This window comes from Colossoma macropomum, unplaced genomic scaffold (assembly GCF_904425465.1).
Source record: "Colossoma macropomum unplaced genomic scaffold, Colossoma_macropomum, whole genome shotgun sequence".
Lineage (NCBI taxonomy): Eukaryota > Metazoa > Chordata > Actinopteri > Characiformes > Serrasalmidae > Colossoma > Colossoma macropomum.
Genome location: NW_023494790.1, coordinates 30,293,242 through 30,316,431, shown reverse-complemented (window position 1 = coordinate 30,316,431; position 23,190 = coordinate 30,293,242). Strand labels below are relative to the sequence as shown.

Sequence of the window (23,190 nt, the reverse complement as noted above, 5' to 3'; positions counted from 1 at the left end):
GACTGTCAAACACAGTCGCAAAAATTTGTGAAGATGAAGTCAGCTTCTCTTTTGAATTTTCCCGTTCCACCTTAAATGATGCTGCATTTACATTCTGGCGCCTCAGGCAGAATTTAAGGTGGAATAGGAAATTCCACAAGAAGCTGGCAAATGAGAAGCGACTTCAGCCTCGTTAAAACAGTTGAACGTTGAGAGACATTTTACAATAAGCTGTTCTACTTTTGAAGAAAAGTTTTCTGGCGGAGATGGGAGGAAAGTGGCTATAGCTAAAGCTTAAAGCAGAGCAAAATAAGTGCGTTTTCGTTTATATTTTTTAATCTATACTACGACATTATCACATACTGAGACATACTGGACATAAAATGTTATGGCTCCCAAGGTGGTTTGATTTTTGTTGAAAGGACAAAATGGCTCTTCTTAACATTTGGCTTGTCGACTCCTAACCTAATCTAGCTTTTAATGCAGAGCGCTCGGGCTCTGCACTTCTACACTTCCAAGTTCCGCCTTTTGTGCTCCGTCAACATTACGTTATAAATAAAATATTCAGAAAATCGAGAAAAAAAGTCACCCAAGTCCGCATCGCGATGCATCTAAGAATCGATTTCCCCCCCACCCCTACTCTTAGATATTCCACAATCAACTGTGAGTGGAACTATTGAAAAGTGGAAGCGTTTAGGAACCACAGCAACAGACCATGTTACAGAGGAGGGCCGCCAAGTGCTGAGGCACATAGTGCATAAAAGTTGCCAACACTCTGCTGACTCAGTAACTGCAGAGTTCCAAACCTCCTCTGGCATTAACATCAGCACGAAGACTATGTGCCAGACGTTTCATGGCACAGGTTTCCATGGCTGAGCAGCTGTATGCAAGCCTTACATCACCAAGCACAATGCCAAGTGTCAGATTGGGCGGTGTAAAGCATGTTGCCACTCGACTCTGAAACAGGGGAAACATATTCTGTGGAGTGAGGGATCACATTTCTCTATCTGGCAGTCTGATGGACGAGTCTGGGTTTAGCGAATGCCAGGAGAACATTACCTGCCTGACAGCATTGTGCAAGTGTAAAGTTTGGTGGAGGAGGGATAATACTATGGTGTTTTCTTTTTCAAGGGTTGGTCTAGACCCCTTATTTCCAGTGAAGGGAAATCTTTATGCTTCAGCATACCGAGACATTTTGGACAACTGTGTGCTACCAACTTTGTGGGAAGAGTTTGGGGAGGCCCTTTTCTGTTCCAGCATGACTGTGCACCAGTGCACAAAGCAAGGTATATAAAAAAAGGCATGGTTGGGTAAGTTTGGTGTGTTATTGTGCTAATAATCTTAAGCTTTGAGTGGACACAAAAGGGTTAAATTCTTTAAATGTCCAATAGAAAACCAGGATTTTTTTCTCCATTGTGTATTGTATAGTTTTAGTCAGGCCTTCAGGGGCTGAACTCAAGACTTTACATTTTAGAATAACCACCAGCATAATTAGAAACTGACAGTGGAATCAACCACTCATGCTTTGATCTCCAATGGGTGGGACCAATTTCCTGAGAAAACGCATGACTGTAGGTCTTCTGGGAGTCCTACATACATCACTGATTTTGAATACGGGTCCATACCACGGCTTTTTACAGTAGAAGTTACTACAAAACTGCAACATACAGGATAAAATATATGTTATTATCGGTAACAAGGTTTAAATAAAATATGAGATGTCTTTTACAAGCTCCTAATGTGTTTAATCTAGAAAAGCCAAAAATGTTCATGTGAATTGCCAGTAGCTCAGTGCTAACATACTATTGAAGAAAATAACTTTATTGTCGAGGTATTTTTTCCTTATTTTTGACATTTATGGCTGGAACTGAAGGCCTAGTTGTAATAGTCATGGTTCAATACAGTATAATATACATGAGACAAATGTATGACCCAACGTCCTGACACCGTATAAAAACAAGTGTTTGTGTGTGTGTGTAGGCCCAGACAGGCCTTGGCCCGTTCTCTGGCCTGCAGAGAGAGCTGGTCTCCCACACAGATGTTCCATGTCCTCTGACCTTAAGCTGAGGCCCAGCTTTGTGTGTCACAGAGGAGCCCGGCGTGGGGGCGGGGGCGGGGAAAGAGAGAGAGAACGAGGGAGAGAGAGAGAAAAAAAAAGAGTGAGAAACGGGTGCACAGTGAACTACTGTAAGTGTATGTGTGCGTGAGCCAAGTGTGTGGGGGGTGAGTATGCATTTTTGTATGAGTGTGTGTGTGTGTCAGTAAGAACACAACTTTACTGTATTTCTCAGAGAAAATATTCCTGCGCATCATTAAAGAGTAATATACTGCATTTTCACTCCAGACCTCAGATAAAAGAGCTTTGAGCTTTTCCCTCTGCCGGCTCATCTGGAACATTCTGTCCTCATCACTAAAGCCTATAGGCCTCCATTACACCCCACTTTATTAAATATGAATGCCTTTCGCTGTATAGTAGGAGAGCTTTTCATTAGCAGCACTTAAGTATGTTCGGCCCCACAAAAACGACACGTTACGGCCTTGGAGCAGCTCCTCTTTCTTTCTTGCTGGACCACAAAGATCCCGAAGCATTTTCACCTAAAACTGTGTCTTGTTCCAAGAACATTTGATAAACTTTAAAAAATTTGATAAAATGTGATAATATATATCTAGCATTGGAAATAACAGTTAATTGCAAAAGTTTGGGCACCTGTGGTCAAATTACGTTTTGTTGATTTGTTGAAGTGAAAATAAGTTAACAAACCCTCTACAGAGAACATACCTGCAAATTTTAAGTTCTTGAAAAAAAAAATGTCACTTGTGCAAAAGTTATGGCATATTTTATATTTTATTTTATTTATTTATTTTTTAATATGTTAAACTCAAGCAAATATCTGCATCCAACTGTACATCTATGTAGACAGAAAATAAGAGGTGGTCAAGTATTGCTGAAAATCATTCATTAATTGTGATGAATTAACTTCTAAATCACAGTCATGTAACTTTGTACATGTAATAATGAATTATTGCTGATGTACACTGCCCATCAAATGTTTGGGGACACATAACTTTGGAAACGTTTTTGTCTATTGACAATAACACATTTTTTCCCTCAAATTTAGTGGAAGCCAATTCCCACTCACTCTTTTATCACACGTATGGCTGCACGATGTGCGATGTTCAGTAAAGCTGTCGGATATCAGGATGAAGATATGAGAAGCGATAAATTATTATTTAAATAGTGTGCCCTGACTAGATGTGATGCAAGTACAGAGTTTATTCTGTGTAAACAGAAATATAACTAAGCTCTCCTTTAAGCAAACAGTAAAATACAAAATAACAAAAGCATTATCTACTATTGTGCAAAATAAAAACAAAAGAAATACTAACAGCTACATACATCAGAACTGAAAGCTAATTTTTGTGCACTGAAAGGCTGAGAAACAGCCATCATTACTTCAACACATTTTCAGGTAGAAACACAGGCTACAAAAACAATAAATATATCTACAATTTTTATGCAGGCACACAGAAATGAATACATATTTTTGTTTATTTATTCGTTTTTGGGTTTAGTTATTAAACTGTTGTGACAGTAGCCTTTACCGTCTCGTTAAAACACACTTAAAACACAATACAGAGTGTGAGAACCAGCCTAATGCATGACGTGTTTGTACAGGCTTGTAGGTAAGGATGGAGTATTTCAGCTCTGCATGTGTGTTTTCTGTAATTGGCTGTTTAATCTAAAGGTGACGTTACTCGTCCTGCACCTTAGGCTTCTAATGTGATCTGCTCTGTCATCGCCACGCTTAATCATTGTGAAAACTCATATCATGATAAGCAGCCCTGCTATCAAACTGGGAGGGTAAAGGCTAGCATGTGCTTCCTCTGAGTGACACAAAGCGAGTCACCACATTTTTCTAGCTGGACGGCTCATCATGCTTAGAGGAGAACACTAACTGGCATTTCTGTTACATCAATACGTTCTGCTCGCAGTATCGCACTAAGTGATGCTGGGACAGAGAGAGTAATAAAGGTCAATTATGGTCTCCTGGACCCCTGGTCACAGATGAGGCATGGGGTATCAAGTTCCTGATGACAGTCGCACCACTCTGGAGCCTTGTTTGCTTAACTTTTTAAAAGACTATCCAGGTTTATTTTGAAGAAAATAATATCATAATACACATCACAGCAAATATTTTTCACAATCACTTAAGAACAATTACAGTGCTGTGCAAGTCAAGAGACCACACTTCTGTAATTTAATTTCCAGCCAAAAAGAAATATTTGTAAGGAGATTATATATTAGATAATTCACAAGTATGGGTGAAAGGAAAGTAAGTTTAAAAAAAAACATGAGCTGTCAAAACCGCAAAATATTATTCAAAGATAGAGAGAAAATGGAGCTCCTTACAACTGAGCAAGACCTGGTAGACCACCAACACTGTCACTATCAGATTAGTTTACGCTTAAATAGTCTAACGCTATCGTCTTTGAGAGAGAGGAGAAAATCAAACTCCACTTTTGCTTAAGATCTGAAAAGAATCTGTCCATCCTTCCACTGTGAGAAGACAACTCAACACTATGAGACTGAAAGGATGTGAAGCTATGACCAAGGTCTTCTGAAAAGAATGGAAACTGTAATAAAGGCAAAGGGTGGACATACTAAATATTGAAAATGTTAATAAAAATGAATTAATGGCCATTAAATAAATGAAGGGAGGTCTCTGTCTTTTACTCAGTACATTCAGCAAAATAAAGATTTAACTGCTGCACACAGTTTCTACATACGAACAGTCAGAAATGCATGGAAAAACAGAATTATTGTCTGATATTGTTTTTCTCAAGATATATACTTCAGTATATACTTTAACCTTATCACGGTCATAAAACTAGGCAGATTTTTTGATTTCTATATTGCATTAACCTTTTTTTCTAAAGATAGACCAATAGAAATAGAAATAGAAAAAGCAAACATTTCAAAAACAGATTTTTAACACACAGATCTGTGTTCCCAGGCTCTTTAAGGGCAGTGTGAGAACAAAACGCTTATGGTTAGACTGTCTTTTCTCACCTGAGAGTATCTCCATTTCTGACACTTGATGTTTTCAGGCTCGGGGAGTTCAGGCATCACTTTCTCGAGCTCACGAAGGATCACAGGCTGCACCTCCTCCAGTGGCTCCTCCAAGTGCTGCAGGCCAAAGGGCACGGAGGTATGCACGACCACAGAGGGCCCACATTCATCTGACACTGAATGCACACACACACAAAGATGATTATGAAAAAGTTCATTTTTATAGTTGACTGCTTATTTTTAAAATTGCTTTATAATGCTATATTAGACTCATATGATACACATGCTGTCATTCTGATTATAATACACTACAGGAAGTACGGTGACCACTAAGGTGGACATCTAAGGTTTTGTTGCACAATAAAAGAAGTGGCAAAGAAACAATAGTTCAATTTGTTTATTTATTAAATAAGTGTTGACAGGTCAGTCGATTACAGAAATAATCATTTCCTGCAGCCCTAACATAGCAGCTCTAGTTTGATTATTTGAGTAACTGAGTAATAGTTGATAGATAAATTGATTATAGAAATAACCAACTAACTCAAATCAAATAGCTGTTCATAGGTTAATCAATTATAGAAATAAACATTAGTTGCAGCCCTAGTTTGATGAGTCAGTTAATAGAATATTAATTATTAATTGACATTATTGAGATACTCATGAGCTGCAGCCCTAACACAGCAGTCCCAGCTTCATTAGTCAGTTAACTGAATAAGAATTGACGGGTCAATCCATTACAGATACAATCGTTAGCTGCAACTGCACAGCTCTGTGAGCTCAGGCTTCAGTTTCTCATGCTCCAGCAGATGAAGGAGGAAATGAGAAAAGTTCAAGTTCTGAACCCCCCCCCCACCAATTCCAGCTCATACATTAAGCATCGTGTGGTGCAGCTAAAGATGGCGAACTGAGCATGAGGCAAATCAGCAGTGACAGCTGCGGAAAGAGCAGAGAGATGGACTGAAAATGCCACAATCACTTTCCTGACTGACAAAAAAAAAGAAAACTCTCTTTGAGCACTCTGATTTAAAAAGGAATGGAATGTTCCTGCCATTCCCAGCTGTTTTAGAGAAAAAAAAAAACAAAACAAAAAAAATAAAAAACAGTATGAATCAAACAGATGACTGAGGCAATGTAACTCTTTACCAAGCCACGTGTTTCAGTGCTACTTTTGACCTGCGACACGAGCAGCTTTATTTGTTAGTCAAATTCTCTGGCAGGCTGAACAGGTTTAGTGTGAATGTGGTGTTTAATGGCTGTTTGCGATGGTGTCCAGGCCCAAGGTACACAGTGATATCATCCGTGGGCACTCCGAAGAAAGCCTTCTGAGCTAATGCCTTACAGACGCAGGCCCTTTAGGCTGGTCCTGATTTATTAGACCACTGCGGCATGTAGTCATCTCTCTAATGACACCGTCTTAAAATACACATTCAACCTGATTGGGAGGAATAATGCTTTATTGTGCTCAATAAACGTGGCCCATGTTTGAGCAGCTGGAGATGCTGCGAGTCATAATCTACCCTTGATGGCCACCTGGGGAGGCGAGGGCCTTGGCTGAATTAGGCCGAAGAGAGTGAGCGAATCTAAATATTTAAAGTTGTTGGCAGTCTCACATGGTTGACTCATTGAGTTTATAGTGACCCATGAAGAAGAAGCTTTTTATTTCATACTACCAGTTCGGCCAGATCCATTCTGCTTGGTAAAGTTTGTGAGGTAATGGTGAAATGGCGAGTTATTTAAATCAGGGCTGTTGGCTTCGGCCGAGGGAACACAGTGTCTTGGTGATTCTGGAGGAAGCTTCCAAAAATGAGCTGCTCAACTGGCATGTAGTTAGAGGTGCGGGGGCGAAAAGGGGAAGTGACTTTGGTCCGTTGTATGCAGTCAGTTAATCTGCTAGCTAACTTTATCACAGTAATACTAGACCTAAAACAGAACTACACAATGTTGTCACTGCACTTTCAATCACTGGCAAGTTCAGCAGTGACATGGGGCTGAGCTTGCTCATTTAGCACACTCGTGCTGTATACAACCAACCCCCTCACATTCCTAGACCTACCAGTGTATCAAATCCTCACTCCTATAACTTTATAATAATAACTCAAATAAGCAGTCCTCGTTTGATTAGTCAGTTAATCCTGACTAATGCTGAATTATTGTCCATTATGTCGTGCACTTATATCTACACTGGGTACTGTTCTGTCATGCTATGTCGGCTATTGTGTATGTAAACTTATTTGCTATTGTCACTAAAGCAAAACCAGACCAACCATACATTCTATTCTATTCTGTTCTATTCTATTCTATTCTACTCTATTCATTTGTTTAAGTCACATGATCTTTTTTGCAGAATCTTTGTTAATGACTGTCTTCTGCTGCATTTCAATGGGAGAGCAAAGGTGGACATTAAAAAGATAACAAAGATCAGCTTTGAACAATACATTCAAAAAACAAAAATAATTGGTTTGATTCTTATTTAGTTAGTAGTTACAGATTAACATTAAAAGTCTTTAATCTCACCTGCAGATAACATCATCTCACACATGGGAGACTGAAGTTTGTTTTCGCATTCAAGATCGCCACTGCAAATAATAAAAGTACTTAGGCTTACTCCTCAAGCTACACTTGAAAACAGACAACTAAATATAATCTCTAATTTGTAATCATTTGTCTTTGTTACAGCTGCCATTCTTTTTGAGAGATTTATGCTCAGCTTTTCAAACAAATCTACAGGAATATTTTTCCACACCTCCAAAGTTCAGTCTTTGCGGCTGGTTGTATTTTCTGCTTCATATGATCCAAGTAATATGAAAAACATTTAGTAATGCTAGGCTCCGGGGTGGTCAATACATTGTTCTATACATGACACTGTTTCAAAGAAATCTGCAGAGACATTTTTCCACAACTCTAAAGTTCAGTTTTCTGCTTCATGCGATCCATGTAAACATTCAGTGATGTTGAGGTCTTGACTTGGGGTGGTCAGTTAATTGTTCAGAAAACAACAGCAGCTAATCTGTGTAATTTTCACGTTGTTCTTTTTTGTCTATTTCCTTTTCTCAGTAACTTCTTCTTGACAGCAGCACATCCTTTCAGACCATAATGTTGAGTTGTCTTCCACAGTGGAAGAATGGACACAAGCGCCTGTAGATTTTTTCAGATCTGAAGCGAGATTGGAGCTCGATTTTCTCCTCTATCTCAAAAATGAAAGCTTTAAGTGCAGTTTATCTTATGACGATGTCTCCTCAGAAATATCCCCTGTATCTAATGTCTAATCTCCTCAGAAATATCCCCTGTATCTAATGTCTAATCTCCTCAGAAATATCTCCTGAAAAATCAATAGTGTGTACTTAATGGACATGAAATAAATGAAGGGCAGTCTTTGATTTTTGGACAGTACTGTAAATACAAAGAAGCTGAAGCAGAGCTGAGACTAGACTCTGTAATTTGATGGACTTGATAACCGAAGGTTTGGACTTGAGCTTATCACCAGGGTTGGCGCACAAATGTATCTGTACAAGGGCAAGTGTATTATCTTTACGAATAATAGCAGTAGGGTCAACACATTGCGGCTGCAAGACAGAGTGAGAGCTGCTTGCTTTGGAATTTGGTGTCAAACAAGCCAGGCACATGGCACAAAGCCAAGTAAATAGTGGCGGAAGAGGGGGAGAGAGTAAAAGAGGGAGAGAGAGAGAGGAAGAGAGAAAGAGAGAGAAAGAGAGAGAGAGAGAGAGAGAGAGAGAGAGAGAGAGAGAGAGAGAGAGAGACATGGACAAAGAGAGAGAGGAAAAGAGAGAGACAGGGAGAAAAAGAGACGGAGAGAGCCAGAGAGAGAGAGAGAGAAAGAGAGAGAAGTTGGGGGTGTGTGTATGTGTAAGAGTGTGAGAGAGCGAGGTCATGGTGTGTGTGGGCAGAGGGCTGGCACTGTGCCTGCTGGCTGAGTCACTTTATTTGTTGGTGTGGGGCAGTGCGGGTCACAAAGTTCACAGGGTGAAGAGCAGGCAGGCAGAAAATAACCCGTCCTGAAAGTGGCCCACATTCATATTAATACACCATCTATTTTCATAAAAATCAAACCTTTGCATGATAATCAATCCTGTTTGCAGCCAAATCTTTTTTTATTTAATGACTTCAAGAACACAATCAGCCTTTTTTTCCAGAAATGCACTAAGATTTACAGCAGCTAAACCTTAACTCTTAGAAGTCAAGTGTTGTTAGTTTTATTTTGTTATATCGTTCAAATGTAATTACACAATTATATATTCAGTTACACAGTGATTTATACAATGAATTACATTTACAGTGCTGTGTATGAGTCAGAGCTCAGCATTCGCATATTCATTTCCAGTCAAAACAGCCATTAGGTTCAACTTACTCATTTTTCAGCGTTAGAAAAAAGAAAATGTGTTTAAGAGAAAATTACACAGAAACCTCAACTAATAAATATATTATTCATTTTTAAGTATTTAGCGCGTCCCCCATTTCAGTTTATTTCAGCCGTCATTTCTTTCTGGGGACTTCTTTTTGAAGAATGTACAGTACTGAGCAAAAGTCAGAGACCTCCCTTCATTTATTTAATGGTCATTAAGTTAGTCATTCTTAGCAACATTTTCAATATTTAGTGTGCGTCGTAGAAGTTGGTTGGATTATCTGTTTCTCACGTCAGTCCACTGTTCTGAAAACATCAGCAGCTCCTTTGTGTGGTTTGCAATTTTTTTTTCCTTTTTTAGTCTCTTTAAGGGGAACCCAAAAGTGTTGTTTTGGAGGCCAAAGTGTAATGTTTGTGGTGGATCACAGTTACATAGTATAAAATACATTTGTTCTCTTTCTGGGTGAGGGGATGAGGTCAGTGTAACGTTCTGGCAGGCCAAATCAAACATCATCATTATCAGCTTTGGTGGTCTACCAGGTCTTGCAGGAATGGTCATTAGGAATCCAATTCTGTCTGTATCTTTTAACACTCTTTTGAACTCTTTGTACTTGTTTTCCTTTCACTTTGACAGAGTTTTTTGACTTACATTCTGTACTTAGAACTTACAGGTTTAAGTCTTGTAGTTCTGCTTGATTTGAAATGTCAAATAAGTGACAAAATTGTAAAGGATGCTTCGTTGTTCTGCAAACAAACCTATACACAATAATATTATCTCATCATATTCAAATAAAATATTTCCGCTTCTACTTCCAAACACACATGTGCTTGAAAGTTGAAAGTATCTGCACTTTTGACAAACATTTGAATGTTTCAATGAGCTACGAGTAAGAATTATTACAATTATTGTCAAGTTGCACTATGCTTTTGTTAGCGCTAACTTTGACTTTTAAGGGTTAAAGGCATTTCCTTCAGCTAGATGTGCTGCACTGTTGAAAAGTCTTAATTCTGCAGACTGTTTCAGACATTTCAAAGCAAGCGGTCTGCTTCTTGAGTTCTTATTCAGGCCTACTTAGTGGAGCTACAAGCAAAATACATTACACAGATGAAACTGAAGATTAAAGCTCAGCAGTAGGGAGGAAGAGGGAGGATGGCAGGGAGCGTTCCAGCCTGAAAGAACACCGCAGCCGAATGCAAAATTTAACAGCGGCGCTAATTAAGATGTTGCCTTCGGAACGGCAGAGTGAATAAAAGGTGACAGGTGTGGCGGCCCTTGTGATGAGGCTTAACTCTGTCTGGCAGGCCTGCGCATACATAAACGAATGCACGCTTTTCTGGGCGTAACACACACAAACACACTGTCTATCAATCACACACACATTCCTAATTTATAAGGGACATGGTTCCCAAGTTTAGGATTTATAAATTTATATTCATAAAGTGGCTGGTGTTTTGTGTTCACTTGCGGGGGGGGCTGAGCTATAGCTTGTGTAGTGGTGGAGCTAATTAAGCAGTGTGTGAGCTGTATGAGTTGGTGCTGAGGTGAGCCTGTCCTCAAATCCACCCCCGCCTCACATCAGTAATGAGTACTGACATCACAATCACCCAGAACCCCAATCATCCCAATCATTTACAGTTTCTTACAACTTAACAAGAAATTTCAGTACTGAGTTCGCCTTTATAAAACTCCTCACACAGTTAGTGCAACAGCATTCTGTTTGGGCCAAACCATGAACAGTTTTGTCCTTGTTTGAATACAATATGGATATAGTGATCATAGTTTCCAAAATTCTTTGATTCTCTTTACAAATAACAAAACAAAACAGTTTAACAAAACAGTAAATTTCTAGAGCTCAATTATGAAACACTTACAAACAGTGTTAAAACTGTTACACTATTCTCCAAAATCTAACCTGAAAATAAACTGCACATCAAGTTGCTAAATCACATTTACCATTTGGACAACAATCAAAGCTCAAAAAATTATAATGTTATGGACACAAACTGCTGATTGTGCATAAACTGGCCAACCACAACTGATTCCCATCTGAGCTGACGTCTAGACTACTAATATTTCATTTGGTAACAAACAATTTAACTGCTTTTATTCAACCCAAATAAATACTTTTAATGAAACAATGCAAACTTTTAGTTTAGATGAACAAAATCAATATTTTACATAATAAAACACTACAAAATCAACTGTTCACATAATCAGCAAAAAAATAAAAAATAAACTAATTACAATAGGAAACAGAACTACAGAGCAAGTAACTCTTTACTACTTAACAGATTTAAATAAAATTAGCGGGTCAACCTTAATGCCATCACACAATGCTATCATGTTGCAAGGGAGAAGGCCACCAAACTGCCATTAATATCACATCACTGGTCCGCTCAACTTGCTTGGAGGAGAATGCTAACTACAACTCTGCTACAACAGCTAGCACTGTGCTAACTGACAGGGAGAGAGGGCACCATCCTACTCACTCAGAGAGATCAAGGCCAATTATGCTCTCTTTGACACGGATGGCTGTGACATCGTTGGGGATCGAAGCTGTAATTTCCCAAAGATAGAGCCAAAGCTTAGAAGGTTGTGAGAGACAGTCAGATGGACTTTCCCACTTGGTCATGAAAGCAGCATTTGCCTGACAGCAACAGAACATCTGTGTAGCTAAAAACAGTAGTAGCAACCAACTTCAAGCCTGAATTTTGTGTGTGGAAACAACATAAGCAAGGCTGTTTAAGATTACTTAACTGGACGCAGCTTAAGACGACTGAGTGATGATTTAGACATGTAGTCTGCACAGTGCTAACTGGTGGAGCATATGGTGGAAGCAAGCTTGATACAGAAAAACTGACAGAAAAGCTGTGTAAATATGTGGCAAATCTTTCACTTTAAAGATGCTTAGAGCTGTCAGGTCAATGGGAAGAGGCAAATGGGGATGTTCAATTAGACAGAAACTGTTGTGCAATGCCTTCATTTAACAGCTGCCATTTATAGACTGGGAAAATATGAAGAGGAAGATCAAGAAAAAGAAGAGGAGAGGAAGAAGAAGGGGGGAGACCCCAAGAGAGAAGGACAGAGGGGGGAAGAGAAGAAAAGAGTATGAGAAATGATTTGAAGGGTTGAGAGACAGTGAGTGAGTTAAAGTGTGTGCATGTGTGTGTGAGTGAGAGAGAGAGAGAGAGAGAGAGAGAGAGAGAGAGAGAGAAACTGAGGAACTGACCTAAATTGCGCTTTTTGTCGTCTATAGCGATGTAGCGAATGCAGGGATTATTGGAGACATACTTGGCTGCCCAGGGGACGCTGATCTGCACGCCGGCTTTGTAGAAGAGTCCCAGAGCAAAGCGAGAGGAGTAACTGACAGCCTCCAGCTTCTGCCTCTCACTGTCCTTCAGCACTGCACACACACATACAAAAAGACAGTACAAGATCAAGCCACCTGCCAGCCTCCTCCATCTCCTCACTCTTACGTTCATACCATGAGACAGCAGTGTGCACAACGTGTGTATGTATTTAACTCTTACTGAGGACCAAACAGCTGCATGATAATAGGAAAACATGATAATAAAGATGCACAGACATATCAGAATCATATTGGATTGGACATCTTCATTTTCATGACATACAGGACTGTGCAAAAGTAAGAGACTACCCTTAATTTACTTAATTTCCAAACAAAACAGCCACAGAGTACATGTTGTTAATTTTGATAATTTTTAGATAATAAAATACTCCATTTGCATAAGGAAGGGGAAGTCAAAGAAAAATAAGTGAATAAAAGGGAGATATAGAGATATCTAGACAATCAAACTCCTAAAAATTGTGCAAGACCTGGTAGACCACCAAAACAATTATCAAATAAACAGTAGTTAAAGCTTTCAACTTTGAGAGAGAGGAGAAAATCAAGCTCCACTCTTGATTCAGGTCTGAAAAAATCCACAGGTGCTTCTGTCTATCCTTCCACTGTGAGAAGACAACTCATCACTATGAGTCTGAAAGGATGTGTAGCTGTCATGCAGCATTTACTGAGAAAAGGAAATAGACAAAAAAGAAGAAAACTTCCAAATCAAAGAAACTGCTGGTTTTCTCAAAACAATGGACTGACCACCCCGAAGTCACCGAATGTGTTTACATGGATCGTGAGAAGCAGAAAATTGAACTCTAGAGGAGTGGAATAATGTCCCTGCAGATTCCTTTGAAAAACTGAAAGCAAGTCTCCTGAAAAGTATGGAAGTTGTAATAAACTTTTATTTTTTTTATCCAGACGTCTGAAGCATTTTTCTATGAGCTACCTACCCTGTGAGACGGCAGAGCAATATTCAGACTATTGAACAAGTTCACTGGAAACAGCTCATGAAGATAGTTTTACAAGACATGCTGTGTGTGTGTGTGTGTGTGTGTGTGTGTGTGCCTCCAGGCTCTCACTGATCAAATGGGAGGAACTCTGTACCATTCAATCAAACGTCCTCTTAGCGCTCAGGCTGGTGACATACACTGGCAGTCAAAAGGAATTGCTCAGACACCCATGTGTCATACGCTGAGGTTTAGCAATGGCGCTTGATGTGTTTGAAGGCATCTGTGCCTTCTGTTCACTTAAAGGAATACTCCAGTGTTTTCCAACCTAATCCCTATTTGCTGCCTCTGTAGTATATGGTCAATTACAATGGACTATAATTTTGACACGTTCCCCTGTGTTTGAAAAAGCACAGAAAACCCACTGACTCAAAACACATTTATAACAGAAGCCAAAGGCCGTTGTAGACACCGGAGATTTCAGTTTTACACTTACAGGGAAATTACTGTCAGTAGTAATCAACTGTTTGCTACAGATGCAGCATACAGAGATTAGGCTGAAGAGTGCTGGAATATTTCTTTAAAGGAGAAAAATCACAAAAAATGACTGGATATTCGACAAGACAATGAAACATGCCACATCTCTAGTCAAATGAAGAAGTGGTTTGAGGAAGAAGAAATTAAGGTGATGTAATAAGAAATGCCATCACCAGATTTAAATCCCACTGAGAGCTCATAAAATGGACAGCAGTGAAGGATGTATGCACTGTAAAAAAATATGTGGCTTTTAAACTTTAAAAAGTCAGTAACTGGGTTAACTTGAAACTAAAACTTAAAACACAAACTTTTCTACTGTTAACTAAACCAGTTACTTTTTTAAGTTTACAAGCTACATAATTACAGGGTGGGAAGCAGTTCCTTTAGGTATTAAAAAACCAACCAACCAAACAAACAAACAAAAATGATAAACACTCTTAATTGACTGCTTCCTATGTTTGCATTCCTTCACTATTACAAAAATGTTGGAAAAATACCATTTTAATTTAATTTTATTGTGAGTTTTGGTTGCAAACAAAAGAGTTAAAATCTTAAAATGCCCAACAGAAAACTTTCTAGGTGGACAAAGCCAAGCCAGCGCTCTCTCTCTAATTCTTTAGGAGATGAACAAAACCCTAACACATCAGATAAATCAGCAACATAATTAGGAATCAACCAATCACGTTTGGTAGAATTTCGAGAGAAAACCATCACTTTAGGCCTTCTGTCAGTCCTACATACATCACTGACTGTGAACACAAGTGGTAGCCTGGCTGATGGGGCCAGTTATTAGTAATGAACAACAGTGGCACCTCTATGCCAGCACACTTTTCTGAAGGACTAAAAAAATGTATGTGAATAAGCTTCAGATAAAACACTGAGTGTCTTTTACAAGCTTCAAATGTCCATGTTTGATCTAGAACGGCCAAAGAATGTTCATAGCTTAGCGTTAACATGCTAGTAGAAATTCCATTTGGCTGCTAGAAGAAGTTAGCATTATCACAGAGGTGTTTTTTATTTCATTTTTTGACCATATTTTGACTTCTGTTGGCCAAACTGAAGGACTAGCTTTCAGCAACAGTTAAAAGCACATGTTGAAAATCTTTTGGCCCAAATGTGTTTTAAACAGGTTTGCATACTGATGAGTGCTGACATCACAGCAAGGGGATAAAATGTATGGAGTATGGCATTATTCCCAAGGTAGTGCCTTCATCTATGTCAACTTCACAATTTTTGCTAAGAAAAAATTATACGAGTAAAAAGAAAGGAAAAAGACAAACACATTTCTATTTAGTATATCAAGTTATTGGAAACCAACAAGGAAAAATGTTCATTTGTCTTAAAACATTTAAAAAGCTAGGTGTCCCCAAACACCTAGTGTTGTTTAGTGTTGTGTAAACAGAAATCAATATTACAGCACCACAGGGAGACAAGTTAATGTTTAAAGACCGCTGAAAGCTACTGGCTCCAGGTACACTTCACCACTTAAGCCTCTAATAGATCCTGATTTAGTACTAGATCGAGTACTAGTACTAGTAATATTTAAACAGACTAGAGTTCTCAGTGCTAAATGCAAATATGGACATACTGAAGGAGCAAGGAGCATTTGGCCTTTGGATATTTGTTCTTTTTTCCTTCTTTTTTTTTTTTGGAGGAACCTTGTCCTTGTTTCCGGTGGGGAACATCTGTTGTTTATTGGCCCAGGCAGCTCACGCTTGGCCCTGCTTTAGTCATCTACGGCCCATGGGTTCTGAGTATAGCAAAGGTTAGAGTTCACTCCTGAAGAATCAAATACATACTTCTTAAACTCAAAGGCTCCCCTGTTTCCACTGAAGGCAAGGCAACATGAAGGTTGCAGAAAATGAACAAAGAAAGAGAAACTCGCAAAGGATTAGCGACCGAAATGCAAGTCTACAGATGTTCCGCAAGCTTGCTAAAAATAGTGAAGTGGAGTCCAAACTTATCAATGGGCTTATAAACATGTGAGAACGATCAAAAGAAAGGAACATGTAACCCGCTGCTGCTTCTCCGATGAATCAATGACCATATGAAAGTGCTTGCTGCGGCTGGGTGGTTTTGCACAACAAAAGAAGATGCCATGCAAGCCCCCCCCCAACCCGCCAGTCCACTACAGCAATCCAGATGAACACTGAGAACACTTCACCAAATGCTTGCTTAATTAGGGAGCAAACAAATCCTAACCGCAGAAGAAGACGACAGCTCGAAGTCAACAGGTCACATGACCGTCCCAGGACGAGCTCCTTTTATCATTTTCTGTGTCATTGCAGAACATCTGGGGGGGATTAGGAGCATGTAAATGTGCCCCTTGGTACGGAGAAATCTGGTGCTGCATCTGAGCACAGCAAGCTTGGGGACAGCGCAGACCCTCAGGGTGGAATTCATAAAGAGCCTTTCTTCTTTTCTCGTGGTAATAGAATCTGGTCGCGGAACATGCCATTGTTAAACGGCACAAAAGAGCTTGACGCAGGATGTGTCGTCTGATGACAATGCACCACAATGCATTTCTTGCTATGCTAACATTTTCTGCCCAAAATAGAATACATGTATATTTGCACCTGTTACAATCACATCCCACTTCATCTTGATTGTACATTTAGTTTAAGTATGTGGATATGCATATTAATCCCTTAAAATCCCAGGCTTATTACATACTAAGGCTTATTATACAGTAATTACAGGGACTTCAATGCAAATGGGTTGAACTATTTTTAGATTATAGAAGTGTGTAATAAAACTTTAGGCCCATGGTCATGTAAGGGTTAAAGGGAATAACATCATGGCTGCAAGCTGGCCGCTGTAGATCAGGTAAACAGTCAAGCAAAGAATCTCTGAGCATTGTTTCAAATGTCTGTGTTTTAATATTCTTCCACCAAAAAAAGTAAATCTAGCAGGTGAAAAGTGAAGCACGCAAAATTGTTATTTAGAAACTTTCTGAATAGCATTTTTCCCAGTTCATTTAGTCAAAAGTTCTCCTTTTTTGGGGAAAAAAACACACACTTTTTATGTACTCTATCTCAGTTAGGTTGACAAAAGACAAAAAAAACAAAAAAACAAAAAAAAACAAACAAAAAAAAAACAATCAAACAGCGAATGTGGTAGACTGCCTATAAGCTGAAATTGCAAAATTGATTTAATTGATAATACCAACTTACAGGCTATGAGGGCTTTCTTCTCTCAAACTCCTAATCACGGAGGGCTGTGGCACTGTCAGGATTCAAACTCATGATTTCTTGACAGGATCATAGGATGTCTGTACTTTGATAAGTAATTGTTATTTTTTGTTATTTTGTAAAGTATTGAAATCATCTTTGAAATGTGTTACTGAACATGTTATTATATTCTCATAGTTTTTTGTAATGTCAAGCCATCAAAATGGTGCAACTTTCTAATGCTGCATTGAATGTTGAAAAAAAAAATGTTCCGCACCTTACAGCACTATACAACCGAAGACGGCATGAAGCTGTGCAAACGTTAGAATGGTGACATCACTACCGGTGAAAATGGAGGAGAGCTTTAGCAGTGTAAATTGTTCATTTAGGTGGAAAGAGGCAGGAGGATGTTCTGTAATTCTTTATTGTTTGTTGTAGAACGGTTAGTCTGGAATTCGACAGTGAGATGTCCATGGCTCCCCCAAAAAATCTGCCGCAGCTCCATTGAAAACAATGGAACACCCAGTTTTGTCCATCTACTGCCAACATGTAAACGCAGCATAACTGCTTGATCATCAGGAGATTATGAGTTTGAATCCTGGCGACACTACAGCCCTTTTGCAGTTAGGAGTCTGAGTAGAGGAAGCCTGTGGAGGAAATCTGAGTAAAGGAAGCCTCGTAGCCTGTGAGTGAAAATTGGCAACAACTAATGTGGGAGGAGGGACTGAATAAAATCCAGTGAAAATGTAAGCAAGTTCAAGATATAAAGAAGCAAGGAGCCAATCACATTCACCGAGTAGGCTTAGTTTAAAGGTCCCGTATCCTACTTTTTTAATATATGTTTTTTTCACCTAAGGTTCACTTAAAACTTTTTTACGTGAGTATTTTCCAACCTCCTTTTCCCCCTTTAAACAGGCTTAGGAATTAAACAGGCTGTTTTTGTTGCTGTGCCTGCAAGACGGACATTTGTAAACAACCACTGTTCTGATTGGCTGTCCTGTATTGTATGCCGAACTAAAGCACTCTTTAAAACTTCAGCATTAATGGGCAGGGCTAAACTGCTGTAGGGTGAATATGTAAAGGTGTTAGTTTTTGTGACATCATGAAAACGATGAATTCAAAATGGGCTGTTTTTGCAGCTTAGTTTCCATTTATGGACTGTATGGACTGGTGAGTGAAAAGTATGTTTTAAAACTTGTTTACATGCTAGATCAAACTCTTTTATTTACAAAAGCAAGGACATTTTGTACAATTTTTACATGATATGGTCCCTTTACACTGTATGCTGTAGACCTAACTTAAATGCAGTACTAAAAAATGGAAGTTAATAGAATGTTTAACTGAACTAAAGAAATACTACGCAGAAATTTCAAGTTCACTCAACTTTTTTTGCAGTGCACTGGAATGATACAGGCACACAGAAAAAAAAGTGCTGTTGTCACATATAACAACACAACTAGAACACTTTTTAACCAACTGATCTGTGTTGCATTTATTCATATTTGTTTACTCTGTCTGTAAGCATTAATTTCACCTAAATAAATCCTTCAGTACATTTACATTTCATCCTGAAATCACCTTTGCCAAGGCTGATTACTGAATGGCTTTTCAAAACGGATCTGTCTGTTTCAACAATGGCATCTGCCCCAAATGGCTTTCAGACTGAGCGGTTGAATGAAAAGAAAGGAAACCGCCAGTTCAACCTCTGCTAACACGCACCATAATTCAAAAAATGTTTTCTATGGCATTTTCTGAAGCTCTGCTGTCTAAAACGGACCATCCACTCATTTATCGAACGTGACAGTCAGCAGAGTTGTGAGTCATGGTGTGTAGAGGATGTTCTGTGGGCTTTTACTGCCTGTTTTCTGCTTCCTCAGCTTGGTGGTACAGTAACCACTGGCAGAATCATACTGGGCTTCTTCTGGACTGTAACCACACACCACATTCACACAACGGGATGCTGATTTGAGTGAGAAAAAAAGCACTAAGCAAAATCTAACAGTTGCTGCACGAGAGTTTTTCAGAAAAATGAAGCCGTTACTTATTTTCAGATGTCACATATATAAACAGCTGTACTCGGTACAGTGTCACTCTCTCATTCTCATCTTGAGGGCAAGCTGCTGATAGGACTTGAACACACATTTGAGGTCAGTGTTAAAGAACAGTTCAGTGAAAAAATCTAATTTTCAATACTGAGCTTACACTCTTGGTAAATGGTTCTTGGCTTGGATGTATGGTTCTATGAAAAAGTGTTAATTACTGTACAGCCTTCACATTATGGGTTTGGAGGTTTTTTTCAGCTTTAATAAGGTTCTTCAAATCTTATTTTCAAAGAACAGTCCATTAAAAGGTTCTTTAGGAAACCAAAATTGGCTCTTCTAGGGTTGAGTTTCTTTACCACTCTGCACCCTCTGGTGGTCCTCAGGCCTATACTGAGGGGGAACCAGTGGTCCTAGTGGCCCAGTGATGGCACTTTGTCATAAAATTAGTGACAAAATAATTGATATAATAATGAAAAAAAATATAAACTGTTTTCAAATGGTAAACAATATTAACATAAGACCCACAAAATGCTGTTTGATGAAGCGATATTGCAGTGTTAGTTGGCTATCCACTTTCCATTATTTGTTAGCTTCTTTAGTTGTGTAGCTCAACTGCAAAACTAAAGAAGCAAACTTTGGACACCAAACATGTCTTGGCTTACCAACTGCATTTAGGCTTTGGAGAAAACAGCGCTAATAAGTTTTTTCGCTGAGCTATTCCTTAAAGTGTAGGATGTGGGTGGAGGGGGCCGGTCAGAGCTAAATAGCTCACAAAAGGGTGGCTTCGACCCAGGGCACTACAAGCAAAGCCTGAATGTTCAAACATTGTTACAGATCTTTTCATTTTGTTCTCTCTCAGTGCGGTAGGGGAAACGGTCTTCCAGCGGTTTGCTGTAGGAGGACCTGACAGGATGCTTTGCATTTTTCCAGATGGATGTTCAATTACCTTCATCTGGAAGAATATTTAGGTCTGCTGCCCCTTTTCACAGCTGTCCAACAGGTGGGGAGTCATGTTCTTCGGCAAACGGAATGATACTCTATACGTGTTTTCATTTTTTTTCTTTCCTGTACAGTACTGATTGCGCAAAACAGTGCACTCTCAAGCCTATTGGTTTTGGGCTTGTAAATGGCTCAGATTGAACCTGGCCGTCTTACAAGCCATTCTGTGGCAGGAGTCCCGAGGAAATGCAGTTAACCTATCCATGCTCTGCTTTGTGTGGCTTTTGTGGGTTTTTTGTGGCTTTTCATTTTTTCATTAGGATATGAGCCTCTATTTGTCTCTGTCCATCACTGTCACCAGTAGCTAGACTACTGATACAGCTCAAGGCAATACGTTGTGCTGTATGTTTTGATGTAACATTGTTATAGATAACAAGTAGACAGGAGCAATGCTAGAGGGTGCTTGAGCACCCCCTGAAAAACTTTCAGCACCCCTGTCAGCATCCCCTAAAAGTGTTCCATTTGCCTTGATTAAAGGACCTATTTTTGTTTTAACGTTCTTTAACTCATCATAGTATAAAACGCAGATCTATCGCTCATAAATATTCTTGATAAAATCACACTCATTGTGTAATATCTACATGTACCTCTATCAGAGTAATAAAAATTAACCTCACTCCATCTCTACTTCTTTATGATCAATTGATTTAATCATGTGTCAGTTTGAATTCAACCAGTAAGGTTGCTGGTGTCTGGCTCAAACTATCAAAAATACATTCTCTGATGTATGTGACATCGTTATTGGTTGTCTGCCATTTTTAGCAGCACCTCCTGCTGCAAGAATGATACGAGCCTCAAATGTTCAACAGGCTGATTATGCAGACAGTACAGCGCTGACGTGCACTAAGAAAAGCTTGCCCTGATGTTGAGTTCCTTGTTTGGTGTTGATCATCATAAAAATGCATACCGTCAACAGCGAACTGAACCAGGGTTTGCTTGGAATCAAATGGCAAATTTTGTCAACCACAGGTTTTTTGTTCAGTGCACACTCAAGTACAGGTGGAGTGTTCACACCTGTCAAACTAAAGAAAATTCTCAATGGTCCACACAACACAAAACAGGTGTAAAGTCCCGATAAAACGCACTGATTTCAGCATGTAGCTCAACTATGGATCAGTGACTGTCAGACAGTAACAGTGACCCCCCAGGTTGACATACTGCCACTGCACCAGCCATAGATATCCCAGCTGGAAAAAACAGCACTGACAAATGACTGACCGTTTCATTTTGTCACTACCAAAACAATTATAACACTATCGAAACTTTACTAAATGTTTCAGTAGTGACTGCTTTCAGTTAATTTTGAGCATAACTTAAAAACGGTAGCCAGTACATGACCAGCAAACACAGCTCTGAACAGTTGTGCACACAGAAAATCATAATATGATTTATGATTATGTAAGCAGTCATACGCAAGTTTTTTTTTGTTAAAACTGAAAGAAGTAGCGTAGACAAGTAGAAGTAGACAAAACACATTAAAATATGGTGTGTGTGTGTGTGCTGCTACGTGTCAACTCTGAAATAATAAATCTAGAAGTCAGACCAGTCAGGATGGATTTCACAGGAGAAACCATATCATACATCTTTTAACATCACATGCAACTCAAAAAGAAGATCCGGCTCGATGCTCAGGTCTCAAACGCAAAATCAACATTATACTGATGAAGATATGATGACAACAGTAGATTCACTCACATCCTCAGAAGAAACATCCTGGACCAAGTTTTGACTGAGTTCCCTTTGAATACTCTTTCAACACACTTGCAAACAGCAGATTCATCCACTCGGGGGGTGTCTGAAGCACAACTGACAATATAAAATGTTCCTCTGCATGTAGTGTGCAATAACACATTTCCAACAGAGAGGTCCTCAGATCCCTCAATGTTACATAGTGCTGTACTAAAACACAAAAACGTTTTAGTGGCAGGTAGCGACAGTTCTTGAGGTTACACATTGCTTTTCAGACTTTGGGACACATTTACTTCAAAACAGTGGGATCTTACTGCTCACCATGTGGCCATGAGGGACATGGATGCAATCTCACTTCCTGCTCTTAAATGCAGGGGTGTGGCTGAAATAAGGCTCCAGCTATGGACTAAAATGCTTTGTGTTTTGATAGTGACATTAACATTTTCTGAATGAAGTTTTTTAAATTAAAATGATAAATTTAAATCTTGCAACTTCACTTTAAAAGTAATTAAAAAGGTATTTTAAAAAACATATTTTCACAAGCTGAAAGGGTTTAGTCCATGTTCTCCACATCATTTAAGCAAATCCTAACTAGCAACTAGCATACCTGAAACCAGTTGTGTACACCAAAATGGTGCTAAGCTGTCACTTGAGTGGCACTCCTCATGTCACTGGGGTGGACCCCTCAAAGGTAAGTCTTCAATACCTTTAGTAAGGGAACACGTTTGCAACCTATTCTATTGCAATTATATTTTTTAAGTTGCACAGACTCCACACTCCCTGTCCTGAATCCAGCCATCATATTATATTTTTCAGTTTTAAAACTACAGGTTTCAAAAAGGTACAAATCCATACCTTTCCCCAGTAAAACCTTATTTAAGGTACACAACTGAACCTTTATTGACATGTGTTGCACCACTAAGGGTATATTTATATTGTTTATACCTTGATGAACAAAATGTACCTGTACGGTACCTTTTCATTTGATAGTGTAAGAAACCACATAAGCTGTCTGTTTGAGATTATGTAATAATGCGGTTTAA

General features: G+C 39.1%; 1 protein-coding gene across 3 annotated transcripts in view; it reads right to left on the bottom strand.

The window, feature by feature from the left end:
* The window catches only part of rnls (renalase, FAD-dependent amine oxidase), an 86,481-nt gene that overhangs the window by 19,603 nt on the left and 43,688 nt on the right, over positions 1-23,190 (bottom strand). For all 3 annotated transcript variants that reach the window (XM_036573020.1, XM_036573021.1, XM_036573022.1), the window contains 2 exons: positions 12,641-12,814; positions 5,051-5,226 (listed from right to left, as the gene is read on the bottom strand). In XM_036573020.1, coding sequence (XP_036428913.1) covers positions 5,051-5,226; positions 12,641-12,814 — 350 coding nt within the window. The remainder of the gene's footprint in view (positions 1-5,050; positions 5,227-12,640; positions 12,815-23,190) is intronic.